Below are 15,699 nucleotides of genomic sequence, written 5' to 3' on the forward strand. Positions count from 1 at the left end.
CCTTGTGCAGGAAGTGGTTACATGGGGCGGTTAGATACACATGAAAGTCATTCTACCGGCAAAAACCAGAGGCGAGACAAAATTGACAAAAGCTCCGTATTTATCTTCCTGTTGTTAGTTTGTTACAGTAGAACGTTATAGTGCGATGTTAGATTTGATTCTGAATGTGTATTGCTATCATACCTCAGCCATTAGTCAGTAAAGCTAAAGGGCTAGCTATAGTAACCGTAACGTTACAGTAGCTAACGTTAGCTAGGTTACATTAGCTAATTTACTTGTAGTTACATCAGAATAGGGCTTGGCAATCTTACCCCAGCATTGTCATCATGATACGAACAGGAGGAGTGCAGCAGATGGCCAGGGGACTATGCCAAATAATGGGACGTGAAATCTCAAAGGGAAATTTCAACACCAACATCAGACAAATGACTCCAAGAGGGACTCTCCAGCTTCCCTGGTCCTCTATCAACAGTGTCCGAACCATGGCGGTAGGTCCAGAAACACACCCACAGCCACACATATTTAGCTAGCTACAAACAGCCATAACATTAGTGTAGCCTACTGTCAAGGGCAATATGAGTGAGAACATGTGAGTCATGATTCATCTTACCTAAACATTTGTCATGGTTCCCTTTTCCCGAACGTTACTGCCGATAGAAACAGTATTTTTTCCCCACAATGTGCATTGTCAACTGTGCAGAATGTATTTCGTTCTGGATGTTTCTGCCGTGTCATGCTGTTCTGTTGTCATAGAGTGGGACCCCCTGTACTCAGTCAGATAATACTGTAATAAAGTATGGATGAGGGTGTAATGGTAGTGTTTGTCCACAAGGTGCTGCCCTGGCCTTTCTCTTTCCAGCCACGGGACTTCAGCCTGCCCAACTCGTCCTGGGGCTCCGACATGAGGCGTTTGTATGAGCACTATAACAGCCAGTGTGAGGTAGAGACAGATGACGGAGAGAAGAAGTGGGGGGTCTGGAGAAGACTGCCCAGCTATAACCGCTCCCTCAAGTATGCCACAGGTACAGTAAGGAAGGGTTTCTTCCACATATGGATGGTGTGTGTGTGTACGAAAATGCATGCACTCACTACTGTAAGTCGCTCTGGACAAGATAAATGACTCAAATGTAACGTGTTTGTATAACCCTGTCTCTCAAGTCCTGGGCATAGTGTCTGAGTAAGATGTTGTGTGTATGTGTGTAACTCTGTGTGTCTCTCCTTCCAAGGTTGGTGTATCTGAGTAAGATGTTGTCTGTATGTGTGTTTCTCCTTCCAAGGTGGGGTGTATTTGAGTAAGATCATTCAGTCGAAGGCACGTCTGTTCACGCGGAACATCAGGGAGCAGGGAGCAGGGTTCGAGTACGTCGTGTTTGTCAACAAGCAGGAGCAGAAGTGTGTGTGTGTGTTCCAGGCTGGCCACCTACTGGAGGGACCCCCGGGGTGAGCTGTTTGTGTGTGTGTGTGTGTGCTGATGGCATGTGTATAATGTGACAATGTTTGTCCTTGTATCTCTGTAAAAATGACACAATCAACTGCTAGCATTCAAACATCATATTTAGTCTGAAGTATAATGTTTATAAATGATGTGTGCGATTCCAGGCACGTCCATGGGGGGGCAATAGCTACCATGATTGACACTGTAACGGGGACCCACGCCACCTACCTCTCTGGGCCTGTCATGACTGCCAACCTCAACATCAACTACCGCAGGTACACACACTTTCTCCCTCACTCCCTTCCTCACTCTCTCCATCACTCACTCATGGCTTATTAAGCTCTAAAAACATGTTTTCATGTTATTGTGGTCATTATTGTAGGGTTCTAAGTGAGGTTCTAGATTTTTCCTGACCACATTTCCTGGTTATGACACATACTGTATCCCGCCTCTCCTCCCCAAAGCCCCATCTCATTGGGTAGTACAGTGCTGCTCACCTGCTCATTGGATAAGAAGGAGGGACGGAAAACCTTTGTTTCTTGTCAAGTGACCAACACAGACAGCTCCAAACTACACACAGAGGCCACAGGTACTGCCTCCCACCCTCACGTGTTGGTTGTGTTTTAGACATGTGTCATTGGACTTTCAGTCAGTCTGAAGTGTTCTCTCAGTCTTAGTATGTTTGGTTCTTTTCCCTCATCCTTCTCTCTCTCTCCTTCTCCCTCTCTTTCTCTCTCCTTCTCCCTCTCTTTCTCTCTCCTTCTCCCTCTCTTTCTCTCTCCCTCTCTCTCTCTCCTCTCTCGCTCTCTCTCCTTCTCTCTCGCTCTCTCTCCTTCTCCTTCTCTCAGGGCTGTTTCTGTCAATCACAATGGGACACCTATTAGGAGGATGATGGATAGGCCAGCTCATCGACCAACCAGACGCTACAAACACACAACATCAGAAACAGCACTGACTTCCAAGGGGGTGTGTTTCTATGCACACAAATGTGTATATCAGTACCTGGGTGTGGGAGTGTGTATGCTTGAGTGTGGGAGTGTGTATGCTTGAGTGTGGGCGTGTGTATGCTTTAGTGTGGGAGTGTGTATGCTTGAGTGTGGGAGTGTGTATGCTTGAGTGTGTGTGTGTGGTTCTGACTGTCAGATCCAGTAATCTTCTTAACTCTAGCAGTTTGCCTGAGACACCTGATGCCTTGTGCTCCACTGACATACCCTACAGATACTGTATATGGATATTGTACCTCTCTTTCTCCACTGTTACACACTCCTGGACAACCGGCTCCAGTCAGAGTGAAGCTCATAACCTCTGGTATATTATATTCAGGTCGAGGCTGTGAATACTTTTCTGAACCCTTCTTCCCGACAGCTAAAGGTCCCGACACTTCTGCATGTGCAAGAGTCTCTACTTTACGCACCTCTCTGCACATTTCTCAGTCAATTGTGACTGATAATCTTCATGTTTTACCGGTGAAACGTCCATGCAGCATCTGCATACCTGTGTCTAGTTTCAATCATAGGACATACAGTGCCTTGCGAAAGTATTCGGCCCCCTTGAACTTTGCGACCTTTTGCCACATTTCAGGCTTCAAACATAAAGATATAAAACTGTATTTTTTTGTGAAGAATCAACATCAAGTGGGACACAATCATGAAGTGGAACGACATTTATTGGATATTTCAAACTTTTTTAACATATCAAAAACTGAAAAATTGGGCGTGCAAAATTATTCAGCCCCCTTAAGTTAATACTTTGTAGTGCCACCTTTTCCTGCGATTACAGCTGTAAGTTGCTTGAGGTATGTCTCTATCAGTTTTGCACATCGAGAGACTGACATTTTTTCCCATTCCTCCTTGCAAAACAGCTCGAGCTCAGTGAGGTTGGATGGAGAGCATTTGTGAACAGCAGTTTTCAGTTCTTTCCACAGATTCTCGATTGGATTCAGGTCTGGACTTTGACTTGGCCATTCTAACACCTGGATATGTTTATTTTTGAACCATTCCATTGTAGATTTTGCTTTATGTTTTGGATCATTGTCTTGTTGGAAGACAAATCTCCGTCCCAGTCTCAGGTCTTTTGCAGACTCCATCAGGTTTTCTTCCAGAATGGTCCTGTATTTGGCTCCATCCATCTTCCCATCAATTTTAACCATCTTCCCTGTCCCTGCTGAAGAAAAGCAGGCCCAAACCATGAGAGGCAGGCCCAATTTTAACCATCTCTAGTAGAACAGAGACTGTGTGTAAAGAAGCTTCGGGACCTTTAGCCGTCGGAATGAGGGGTCTAGAAAAGTTGGATCCACAGCCACTCCGATATATTTCATGGATAGTTTATTTTTTATTTATATAATTCTGAATAATTTATTAGGTCTTTTACAGTTTGAGGTTTGAATCATTGCTGATACGTTATTATGTGACCATTATGACCTCTTGAATAAAGCTTTACCTCTTGGGTACTGTAGACTGTTCAATGGTATCTGGCTCAATGTGGGATAACTTTTCCATTCTCACTGGTCCATGTGTTATAAACAACCTTCAGACAGACTGATGTCATTACAGACCCTTTTCTCTTCATCTGTCGACTTCTCTCTACGAATCTACATTCCCCTCTTCTTTCCATCCTCTCTCTCTCTCTGTCGCTGTCTGTCTCCCTCTCACCCCTTCTTCCTTCTTTCCCCTCTTTCCATCCTCTCTGTCTCCCTCTCACCCCTTCTTCCTTCTTTCCCCTCTTCTTTCCTTCCTCTCTCTCTGTCACTGTCTGTCTCCCTCTCACCCCTTCTTCCTTCTTTCCCCTCTTCTTTCCATCCTCTCTCTGTCTCCCTCTCACCCCTTCTTCCTTCTTTCCCCTCTTCTTTCCATCCTCTCTCTGTCACTGTCTGTCTCCCTCTCACCCCTTCTTCCTTCTTTCCCCTCTTCTTTCCATCCTCTCTGTTTCTCTGTCGCTGTCTGTCTCCCTCTCACCCCTTCTTCCTTCTCTCCCCTCTTCTTTCCATCCTCTCTGTCGCTGTCTGTCTCCCTCTCACCCCTTCTTCCTTCTTTCCCCTCTTCTTTCCATCCTCTCTGTCTCTCTCTCTGTCACTGTCTGTCTCCCTCTCACCCCTTCTTCCTTCTTTCCCCTCTTCTTTCCATCCTCTCTGTCGCTGTCTCCCTCTCACCCCTTCTTCCTTCTCTCCCCTCTTCTTTCCATCCTCTCTGTCGCTGTCTGTCTCCCTCTCACCCCTTCTTCCTTCTTTCCCCTCTTCTTTCCATCCTCTCTGTCTCTCTCTCTGTCACTGTCTGTCTCCCTCTCACCCCTTCTTCCTTCTTTCCCCTCTTCTTTCCATCCTCTCTCTGTCTCTGTCGCTGTCTGTCTCCCTCTCACCCCTTCTTCCTTCTGTCCTTCCTCTCTCTCTGTCACTGTCTGTCTCCCTCTCACCCCTTCTTCCTTCTTTCCATCCTCTCTCTGTCTCCCTCTCACCCCTTCTTCCTTCTTTCCCCTCTTCTTTCCTTCCTCTCTCTCTGTCACTGTCTGTCTCCCTCTCACCCCTTCTTCCTTCTTTCCCCTCTTCTTTCCATCCTCTCTCTCTCTCTGTCGCTGTCTGTCTCCCTCTCACCCCTTCTTCCTTCTTTCCCCTCTTCTTTCCATCCTCTCTGTCTCTCTCTCTGTCACTGTCTGTCTCCCTCTCACCCCTTCTTCCTTCTTTCCCCTCTTCTTTCCATCCTCTCTCTGTCTCTGTCACTGTCTGTCTCCCTCTCACCCCTTCTTCCTTCTTTCCTTCCTCTCTCTCTGTCACTGTCTGTCTCCCTCTCACCCCTTCTTCCTTCTTTCCTTCCTCTCTCTCTGTCACTGTCTGTCTCCCTCTCACCCCTTCTTCCTTCTTTCCCCTCTTCTTTCCATCCTCTCTCTCTGTCTCCCTCTCACCCCTTCTTCCTTCTTTCCCCTCTTCTTTCCATCCTCTCTCTCTCTGTCGCTGTCTGTCTCCCTCTCACCCCTTCTTCCTTCTTTCCATCCTCTCTGTCTCTCTCTCTGTCGCTGTCTGTCTCCCTCTCACCCCTTCTTCCTTCTTTCCCCTCTTCTTTCCATCCTCTCTGTCTCTCTCTCTGTCACTGTCTGTCTCCCTCTCACCCCTTCTTCCTTCTTTCCCCTCTTCTTTCCATCCTCTCTCTGTCTCCCTCTCACCCCTTCTTCCTTCTTTCCCCTCTTCTTTCCATCCTCTCTCTCTCTCTGTCGCTGTCTGTCTCCCTCTCACCCCTTCTTCCTTCTTTCCCCTCTTCTTTCCATCCTCTCTGTTTCTCTCTCTGTCGCTGTCTGTCTCCCTCTCACCCCTTCTTCCTTCTCTCCCCTCTTCTTTCCATCCTCTCTGTCGCTGTCTCCCTCTCACCCCTTCTTCCTTCTCTCCCCTCTTCTTTCCATCCTCTCTGTCGCTGTCTGTCTCCCTCTCACCCCTTCTTCCTTCTTTCCCCTCTTCTTTCCATCCTCTCTCTGTCTCTGTCGCTGTCTGTCTCCCTCTCACCCCTTCTTCCTTCTTTCCTTCCTCTCTCTCTGTCACTGTCTGTCTCCCTCTCACCCCTTCTTCCTTCTTTCCCCTCTTCTTTCCATCCTCTCTCTGTCTCTGTCGCTGTCTGTCTCCCTCTCACCCCTTCTTCCTTCTTTCCTTCCTCTCTCTCTGTCACTGTCTGTCTCCCTCTCACCCCTTCTTCCTTCTTTCCCCTCTTCTTTCCATCCTCTCTCTCTCTCTGTCGCTGTCTGTCTCCCTCTCACCCCTTCTTCCCCTCTTCTTTCCATCCTCTCTGTCTCTCTCTCTGTCGCTGTCTGTCTCCCTCTCACCCCTTCTTCCTTCTTTCCCCTCTTCTTTCCATCCTCTCTCTGTCTCTGTCGCTGTCTGTCTCCCTCTCACCCCTTCTTCCTTCTTTCCTCTCTCTCTCTCTGTCACTGTCTGTCTCCCTCTCACCCCTTCTTCCTTCTTTCCCCTCTTCTTTCCATCCTCTCTCTCTCTCTGTCGCTGTCTGTCTCCCTCTCACCCCTTCTTCCCCTCTTCTTTCCATCCTCTCTGTCTCTCTCTCTGTCGCTGTCTGTCTCCCTCTCACCCCTTCTTCCTTCTTTCCCCTCTTCTTTCCATCCTCTCTCTCTCTCTCTCTCTGTTGCTGTCTGTCTCCCTCTCACCCCTTCTTCCTTCTTTCCCCTCTTCTTTCCATCCTCTCTGTCGCTGTCTGTCTCCCTCTCACCCCTTCTTCCTTCTTTCCCCTCTTCTTTCCATCCTCTCTCTGTCTCTGTCGCTGTCTGTCTCCCTCTCACCCCTTCTTCCTTCTTTCCTTCCTCTCTCTCTGTCACTGTCTGTCTCCCTCTCACCCCTTCTTCCTTCTTTCCCCTCTTCTTTCCATCCTCTGTCTCTCTCTCTGTCACTGTCTGTCTCCCTCTCACCCCTTCTTCCTTCTTTCCCCTCTTCTTTCCATCCTCTCTGTCTCCCTCTCACCCCTTCTTCCTTCTTTCCCCTCTTCTTTCCATCCTCTCTCTCTCTCTCTGTCGCTGTCTGTCTCCCTCTCACCCCTTCTTCCTTCTTTCCCCTCTTCTTTCCATCCTCTCTGTTTCTCTCTCTGTCGCTGTCTGTCTCCCTCTCACCCCTTCTTCCTTCTCTCCCCTCTTCTTTCCATCCTCTCTGTCGCTGTCTCCCTCTCACCCCTTCTTCCTTCTCTCCCCTCTTCTTTCCATCCTCTCTGTCGCTGTCTGTCTCCCTCTCACCCCTTCTTCCTTCTTTCCCCTCTTCTTTCCATCCTCTCTCTGTCGCTGTCTGTCTCCCTCTCACCCCTTCTTCCTTCTTTCCTTCCTCTCTCTCTGTCACTGTCTGTCTCCCTCTCACCCCTTCTTCCTTCTTTCCCCTCTTCTTTCCATCCTCTCTCTCTCTCTGTCGCTGTCTGTCTCCCTCTCACCCCTTCTTCCTTCTTTCCCCTCTTCTTTCCATCCTCTCTGTCTCTCTCTCTGTCGCTGTCTGTCTCCCTCTCACCCCTTCTTCCTTCTTTCCCCTCTTCTTTCCATCCTCTCTCTCTCTCTCTGTTGCTGTCTGTCTCCCTCTCACCCCTTCTTCCTTCTTTCCCCTCTTCTTTCCATCCTCTCTCTCTCTGTCGCTGTCTGTCTCCCTCTCACCCCTTCTTCCTTCTTTCCCCTCTTCTTTCCATCCTCTCTCTGTCTCTGTCGCTGTCTGTCTCCCTCTCACCCCTTCTTCCTTCTTTCCTTCCTCTCTCTCTGTCACTGTCTGTCTCCCTCTCACCCCTTCTTCCTTCTTTCCCCTCTTCTTTCCATCCTCTCTCTCTGTCTCCCTCTCACCCCTTCTTCCTTCTTTCCCCTCTTCTTTCCATCCTCTCTCTCTCTCTGTCGCTGTCTGTCTCCCTCTCACCCCTTCTTCCTTCTTTCCCCTCTTCTTTCCATCCTCTCTCTCTCTCTGTCGCTGTCTGTCTCCCTCTCACCCCTTCTTCCTTCTTTCCCCTCTTCTTTCCATCTCTGTCTCTCTCTCTGTCGCTGTCTGTCTCCCTCTCACCCCTTCTTCCTTCTTTCCCCTCTTCTTTCCATCCTCTCTCTCTCTCTCTCTGTTGCTGTCTGTCTCCCTCTCACCCCTTCTTCCTTCTTTCCCCTCTTCTTTCCATCCTCTCTCTCTCTGTCGCTGTCTGTCTCCCTCTCACCCCTTCTTCCTTCTTTCCCCTCTTCTTTCCATCCTCTGTCGCTCTCTGTCTCCCTCTCACCCCTTCTTCCTTCTTTCCCCTCTTCTTTCCATCCTCTCTCTGTTGCTGTCTGTCTCCCTCTCACCCCTTCTTCCTTCTTTCCCCTCTTCTTTCCATCCTCTCTGTCGCTGTCTGTCTCCCTCTCACCCCTTCTTCCTTCTTTCCCCTCTTCTTTCCATCCTCTCTGTCGCTGTCTGTCTCCCTCTCACCCCTTCCTTCTTTCCCCTCTTCTTTCCATCCTCTCTGTCGCTGTCTGTCTCTGTCGCTGTCTGTCTCCCTCTCACCCCTTCTTCCTTCTCTGCCCTCTTCTTTCCATCCTCTCTGTCGCTGTCTGTCTCCCTCTCACCCCTTCTTCCTTCCCTCTCTCTTCTTTCCATCCTCTCTGTCGCTGTCTGTCTCCCTCTCACCCCTTCTTCCTTCTTTCCCCTCTTCTTTCCATCCTCTCTGTCGCTGTCTGTCTCCCTCTCACCCCTTCTTCCTTCTTTCTCCTCTTCTTTCCATCCTCTCTGTCGCTGTCTGTCTCCCTCTCACCCCTTCTTCCTTCTCTCCCCTCTTCTTTCCATCCTCTCTGTCGCTGTCTGTCTCCCTCTCACCCCTTCTTCCTTCTCTCCCCTCTTCTTTCCATCCTCTCTCTCTCTGTCGCTGTCTGTCTCCCTCTCTCTCTTTCTTTATTTGTCAGTCTGTCTTGTCTCTGACCCCTCCCTCTTTGTGAATGATCCCCTTCCAGTAAGAAATGAATGACAGGCAGCATTACGGTAAAAACTGACATGTTGTCCACATCACAGAGTTCAGAGGTTCTGTCAGCATAAAACCATGGTAACTAACTGATAATAGCAGGCATGGTAACTAACCGATACTAGTAGGCATGGTAACTAACTGATACCAGTAAGCATGGTAACTAACTGATAACACTAGGCATGGTAACTAACTGATAGTAGCAGGCATGGTATTGAACTGATACGAGTAGGCATGGTAATGAACATATGCTAGTAGTCATGGTAATGTACTGATACTAGTAGGCAGGGTAACTAACTGATACTAGTAGGCATGGTAACTAACTGATACTAGTAGGCATGGTAATGAACTGATAAAAGTAGGCATGGTAATGAACTGATACTAGTAGGCATGGTAACTAACTGATACTAGTAGGCGTGGTAATGAACTGATACTAGTAGGCATGGTAACTAACTGATACTAGTAGGCATGGTAACTAACTGATAATTCTAGGAATGGTAACTAACTGATAGTAGTAGGCATGGTAACTAACTGATACTAGTAGACATGGTAACTAACTGATACTAGCAGGCATGGTAACTAACTGATACTAGCAGGCATGGTAACTAACTGATACTAGCAGGCATGGTAACTAACTGATAATACAAGGCATGGTAATGAACTGATACTAGTAGGCATGGTAACTAACTGATACTAGTAACGGATACTAGTAGGCATGGTAACTAACTGACACTAGTAGGCATGGTAAACTAACTGATACTGTAACGACGTTCTTCGTTTGAAGGAGAGTCGGACCGAAATGCAGCGTGGTGGTTAATCAACCACAATCCCAATGCCTACAAAAACCCCAACAAGACAATACAATAACCCCATGTCACACCCTGGCCCAAACAAACAACCAAAGAAAACACAAAATACCATGACCAAGGCGTGACAGATACTAGTAGGCGTGGTAACTAACTGACACTAGTAGGCATGGTAAACTAACTGATACTAGTAGGCATGGTAATGAACTGATACAAGTAGGCATGGTAATGAACTGATACTAGTAGGCATGGTAACTAACTGATACTAGTAGGCATGGTAACTAACTGATACTAGTAGGCATGGTAACTAACTGATACTAGTAGGCATGGTAACTAACTGATACTAGTAGGCATGGTAACTAACTGATACTAGTAAGCATGGTAACTAACTGATACTAGTAGGCATGGTAACTAACTGATACTAGTAAGCATGGTAACTAACTGATACTAGTAGGCATGGTAACTAACTGATACTAGTAGGCATAGTAACTGATACTATTATACATGGTAATTAACTGATACAAGTAGGAATGGTAACTAACTGATTCAAATAGGCATGGTATCGAACTGATAATACTAGGCATGGTAACTAACTGATACTAGTTGACATGGTAATGAACGGATACTAGTAGGAATGGTAACTAACTGATTCAAATAGGCATGGTAACTAAATGATAATTCTAGGCATGGCAACAAACTGATACTATTAAGACTGGTAACTCACTGATACTAGTAGGCACTAGACACACCCCTAATCAACCACAATCCCAATGCCTACAAAAACCCCAACAAGACAATACAATAACCCCATGTCACACCCTGGCCCAAACAAACAACCAAAGAAAACACAAAATACCAAGACCAAGGCGTGACAGATACTAGTAGGCGTGGTAACTAACTGACACTAGTAGGCATGGTAAACTAACTGATACTAGTAGGCATGGTAATGAACTGATACAAGTAGGCATGGTAATGAACTGATACTAGTAGGCATGGTAAATAACTGATACTAGTAGGCATGGTAACTAACTGATACTAGTAGGCATGGTAACTAACTGATACTAGTAGGCATGGTAACTAACTGATACTAGTAAGCATGGTAACTAACTGATACTAGTAGGCATGGTAACTGATACTAGTAAGCATAGTAACTGATACTATTATACATGGTAATTAACTGATACAAGTAGGAATGGTAACTAACTGATTCAAATAGGCATGGTATCGAACTGATAATACTAGGCATGGTAACTAACTGATACTAGTTGACATGGTAATGAACGGATACTAGTAGGAATGGTAACTAACTGATTCAAATAGGCATGGTAACTAAATGATAATTCTAGGCATGGCAACGAACTGATACTATTAAGACTGGTAACTCACTGATACTAGTAGGCATGGTAACTGATACTAGTAGGCATGGTAACTAACTGATAATACTAGGTATGGTAACTGCTACTATTAGGCATGGTAACTAACTGATACTAGTAGGCATGGTAACTGATACTATTAGGCATGGTAATGAACTGATACTAGTAGGCATGGTAACTAACTGATACTAGTAGGCATGGTAACTAAGTGATACTAGTAGGCATGGTAACTAACTGATACTAGTAGGCATGGTAACTAACTGATACTAGTAGGCATGGTAACTAACTGATTGTAGCAGGCATGGTAATGAACTGATACTATCAGGCATGGTAATGAACTGATACTATCAGGCATGGTAATGAACTGATACTAGTAGGCATGGTAACTAACTGATAATACTAGGCATGGTAACTAACCGATACTAGTAGGCATGGTAAACTAACTGATACAAGTAGGCATGGTAATGAACTGATACAAGTAGGCATGGTAATGAACTGATACTAGTAGGCATGGTAACTAACTGATACTCGTAGGCATGGTAACTAACTGATACTAGTAGGCATGGTAACTAACTGATACTAGTTGACATGGTAATGAACGGATACTAGTAGGAATGGTAACTAACTGATTCAAATAGGCATGGTAACTAAATGATAATTCTAGGCATGGCAACGAACTGATACTATTAAGACTGGTAACTCACTGATACTAGTAGGCATGGTAACTGATACTAGTAGGCATGGTAACTAACTGATAATACTAGGTATGGTAACTGCTACTATTAGGCATGGTAACTAACTGATACTAGTAGGCATGGTAACTGATACTATTAGGCATGGTAATGAACTGATACTAGTAGGCATGGTAACTAACTGATACTAGTAGGCATGGTAACTAAGTGATACTAGTAGGCATGGTAACTAACTGATACTAGTAGGCATGGTAACTAACTGATACTAGTAGGCATGGTAACTAACTGATTGTAGCAGGCATGGTAATGAACTGATACTATCAGGCATGGTAATGAACTGATACTATCAGGCATGGTAATGAACTGATACTAGTAGGCATGGTAACTAACTGATAATACTAGGCATGGTAACTAACCGATACTAGTAGGCATGGTAAACTAACTGATACAAGTAGGCATGGTAATGAACTGATACAAGTAGGCATGGTAATGAACTGATACTAGTAGGCATGGTAACTAACTGATACTCGTAGGCATGGTAACTAACTGATACTAGTAGGCATGGTAATGAACTGGTACTAGTAGGCATGGTAACAAACTGATAGTAGTAGGCATGGTAACTAACTGATACTAGTAGGCGTGGTAACTAACTGATAGTAGTAGGCATGGTAATGAACTGATACTAGTAGGCATGGTAATGAACTAATACTAGTAGGCATGGTAATTAACTGATACTAGTAAGCATGGTAACTAACTGATACTAGTAGGAATGGTAACTAACTGATACTAGTAAGCATGGTAACTAACTGATACTAGTAGGCATGGTAACTAACTGATACTAGTAGGCATGGTAACTAACTGATACTAGTAAGCATGGTAACTAACTGATACTAGTAGGCATGGTAACTAACTGATACTAGCAGGCATGGTAACTAACTGCACAAGTAGGCATGGCAATGAACAGATACTAGTAGGCATGGTAACTAACTGATACTAGTAAGCATGGTAACTAACTGATACTAGTAAGCATGGTAACTAACTGATACTAGTAGGCATGGTAACTAACTGATACTAGTAGGCATAGTAACTGATACTATTATACATGGTAATTAATTGACACTCGTAGGCATGGTATCGAACTGATAATACTAGGCATGGTAACTAACGGATACTAGTTGACATGGTAATGAACGGATACTAGTAGGAATGGTAACTAACTGATTCAAATAGGCATGGTAACTAAATGATAATTCTAGGCATGGCAACGAACTGATACTATTAAGACTGGTAACTCACTGATACTAGTAGGCATGGTAACTGATACTAGTAGGCATGGTAACTAACTGATAATTATAGGCATGGTAAAGAACTGATACTAGTAGGCATGGTAACTAACTGATAATTATAGGCATGGTAAAGAACTGATACTAGTAGGCATGGTAACTAACTGATAATACTAGGTATGGTAACTGCTACTATTAGGCATGGTAACTAACTGATACTAGTAGGCATGGTAACTGATACTATTAGGCATGGTAATGAACTGATACTAGTTTGAATGGTAATGAACGGATACCAGTAGGCATGGTAACTAACTGATACTAGTAGGCATGGTAACTAAGTGATACTAGTAGGCATGGTAACTAACTGATGCTAGTAGGCATGGTAACTAACTGATACTAGTAGGCATGGTAACTAACTGATTGTAGCAGGCATGGTAATGAACTGATACTATCAGGCATGGTAATGAACTGATACTAGTAGGCATGGTAACTAACTGATAATACTAGGCATGGTAACTAACCGATACTAGTAGGCATGGTAACTAACTGATACAACTAGACATGGTAACTTACTGATACTAGTAGGCATGGCAATGAACTAATACTTGTAGGCATGGTTACTACCTGATAATACTAGGCATGGTAACTAACTGATACTAGTAGGCATGGTAACTAACTGATACTAGTAGACATGGTAACTAACTGATACTAGTAGGCATGGTAACTAACTGATACTAGTAGGCATGGTAACTAACTGATACTAGTAGACATGGTAACTAACTGATACTAGTATGCATTGTAACTAACTGATAATATTAGGCATGGTAACTAACTGATATTAGTAGGCATGGTAATGAACTGATACTAGTAGGCATGGTAACTAACTGATAATACTAGGCATGGTATCCATATGATACTAGTATGCATGGTAACTAACTGATAATACTAGGCATGGTAACTAACTGATACTAGTTAGCATGGTAACTAACTTATACTCATAGGCATGGTAACTAACTGATACAAGTAGGCATGGTAATGAACTGATACTAGTAGGCATGGTAACTAATTGATACTAGTAGGCATGGTAACTAACTGATAGTAGCAGGCATGGTATTGAACTGATACTAGTAGGCATGGTAACTAACTGATACTAGTCGGCCTGGTAACTAACTGATACTAGTAGGCATGGTAACTAACTGATACTAGTAGGCATGGCAACTAACTGATACCAGGCATGGTAACTAACTGATACTAGTAGGCATGGTAACTAACTGATAATACTAGGCATGGTAACTAAGTGTTACTAATCGGCATGGTAACTAACTGATAATACTAGGCATGATTGCTAACTGAAAATAATATGTCTGGTAACTAACTGATACTAGTGGCCCATTTCTCTGGAGTTTCTGATTTAATTAGTGTTTCATGGAAACCCTACAGTGTCCCTCCTCATGAAATACATACACACAGTTTACTGGTGTGGTTTTGGAGTATTTTGCTGTGTGTGTGTGGGTGTGGTTAGGTGTACGTGCATGCGTGTGTGGAAGACACAGCCAGAGCTGCGGTAGGGAGAGCCTGAGACTCAGGTGTGGTCAGATGGGCTGTGAGGAGCGAGGGCGCAGTGGAACTGAGGTGGACAACTTTCCAGTCATTTCATTTTGTTGAAACCACAAAAGCACACATACATTGTATGTCCAGAGAGTAGTAAAGCTTTCTTTCACTGTGAGAGATTAGATTTTTGTCATATTTGATCTCATATTTGATTGCCATAATCTGTGGCCCTGGCATATTGTCAGTTATGTATTGTTCTGATTTCTCTTTACAGATTGATGGCCTTGCTCACACAAATGCCATATCATATAGACTAAATAATAAGCAGATCACCTCACTGAGACAGTTAAACCTATATCTCTGGTCCAGCCGAAGGAAACCGACAGTTGCTGAACCGCGCGGCTGTAATTAAAAAAGGATAGCACTGACGCACCTTTCTTGCGCAATCAAATTTCCAAAAGCGCAACAGTCGCTTTACCGCAGAGGTCAAGATTTCCACGGTCATCTTCTTGAGACCACACCAAAATGAACCGGAACACACTGTTCATCCCCGGTGAAACCTGAGTAGCCTGAACTGAACTGAAGATGAAGTTGGCGATTGTTATATTTACCTGAAGACAAGGCGAAATATGGAGAGTGACAACAGAGAATGACAAAATGACAAAGACGTTCTCAGAGTAAATGAGTTTAGTAACTATAACAGAGATGATAGTGCATGTTGTAAAGCGCATGCGCAGATCACCACTGTGGCTTTAGTTTAGGACGGTTGGTTACAATTTGCTCCCAAGTATTGTAGCTATTTACAGCCCACACATTTTTTTTTTAATTGCTTAAATCAGCTTGATCTGATATGACCTGAGTTAGAACCATCAACAACAAGCAGGTTAAGTAACTGTAGTGGTTAAATACAGTACTTTGTTTACACCGGATAATTCAGTGCGTTGTAGATTATGTAACGGGTAAACCGGTTCTTGGTAACCCTTTACCATGCACACTGCTGGAGACTACATGCGCTTCTATTAATGACCGTAATTAAAACCGAAAAGTAAAGCAATAAAATTAAATTAAACGTTTGATAATGAGTCTATAATTACACATTTTCTTTCTTCTTCATATTTCCTGAGGCCGTATTGCGCGT

At 44.5% G+C, this 15,699-nt stretch overlaps 1 protein-coding gene across 1 annotated transcript; it reads left to right on the forward strand.

Moving 5' to 3' along the window:
* The first annotated feature begins 9 nt into the window (after positions 1–9).
* them4 (thioesterase superfamily member 4) lies at positions 10–3,896 on the forward strand. Its single transcript, XM_020497415.2, has 6 exons — positions 10–488; positions 833–1,022; positions 1,278–1,440; positions 1,600–1,710; positions 1,900–2,024; positions 2,284–3,896. The coding sequence occupies exons 1-6, from the start codon at positions 327–329 to the stop codon at positions 2,325–2,327; spliced, it is 795 nt and encodes a 264-aa protein (XP_020353004.1). The 5' UTR covers positions 10–326; the 3' UTR covers positions 2,328–3,896.
* Positions 3,897–15,699: the final 11,803 nt, after the last annotated feature.

The sequence above is a fragment of the Oncorhynchus kisutch genome, linkage group LG2 (assembly GCF_002021735.2).
Source record: "Oncorhynchus kisutch isolate 150728-3 linkage group LG2, Okis_V2, whole genome shotgun sequence".
Taxonomy (NCBI): domain Eukaryota; kingdom Metazoa; phylum Chordata; class Actinopteri; order Salmoniformes; family Salmonidae; genus Oncorhynchus; species Oncorhynchus kisutch.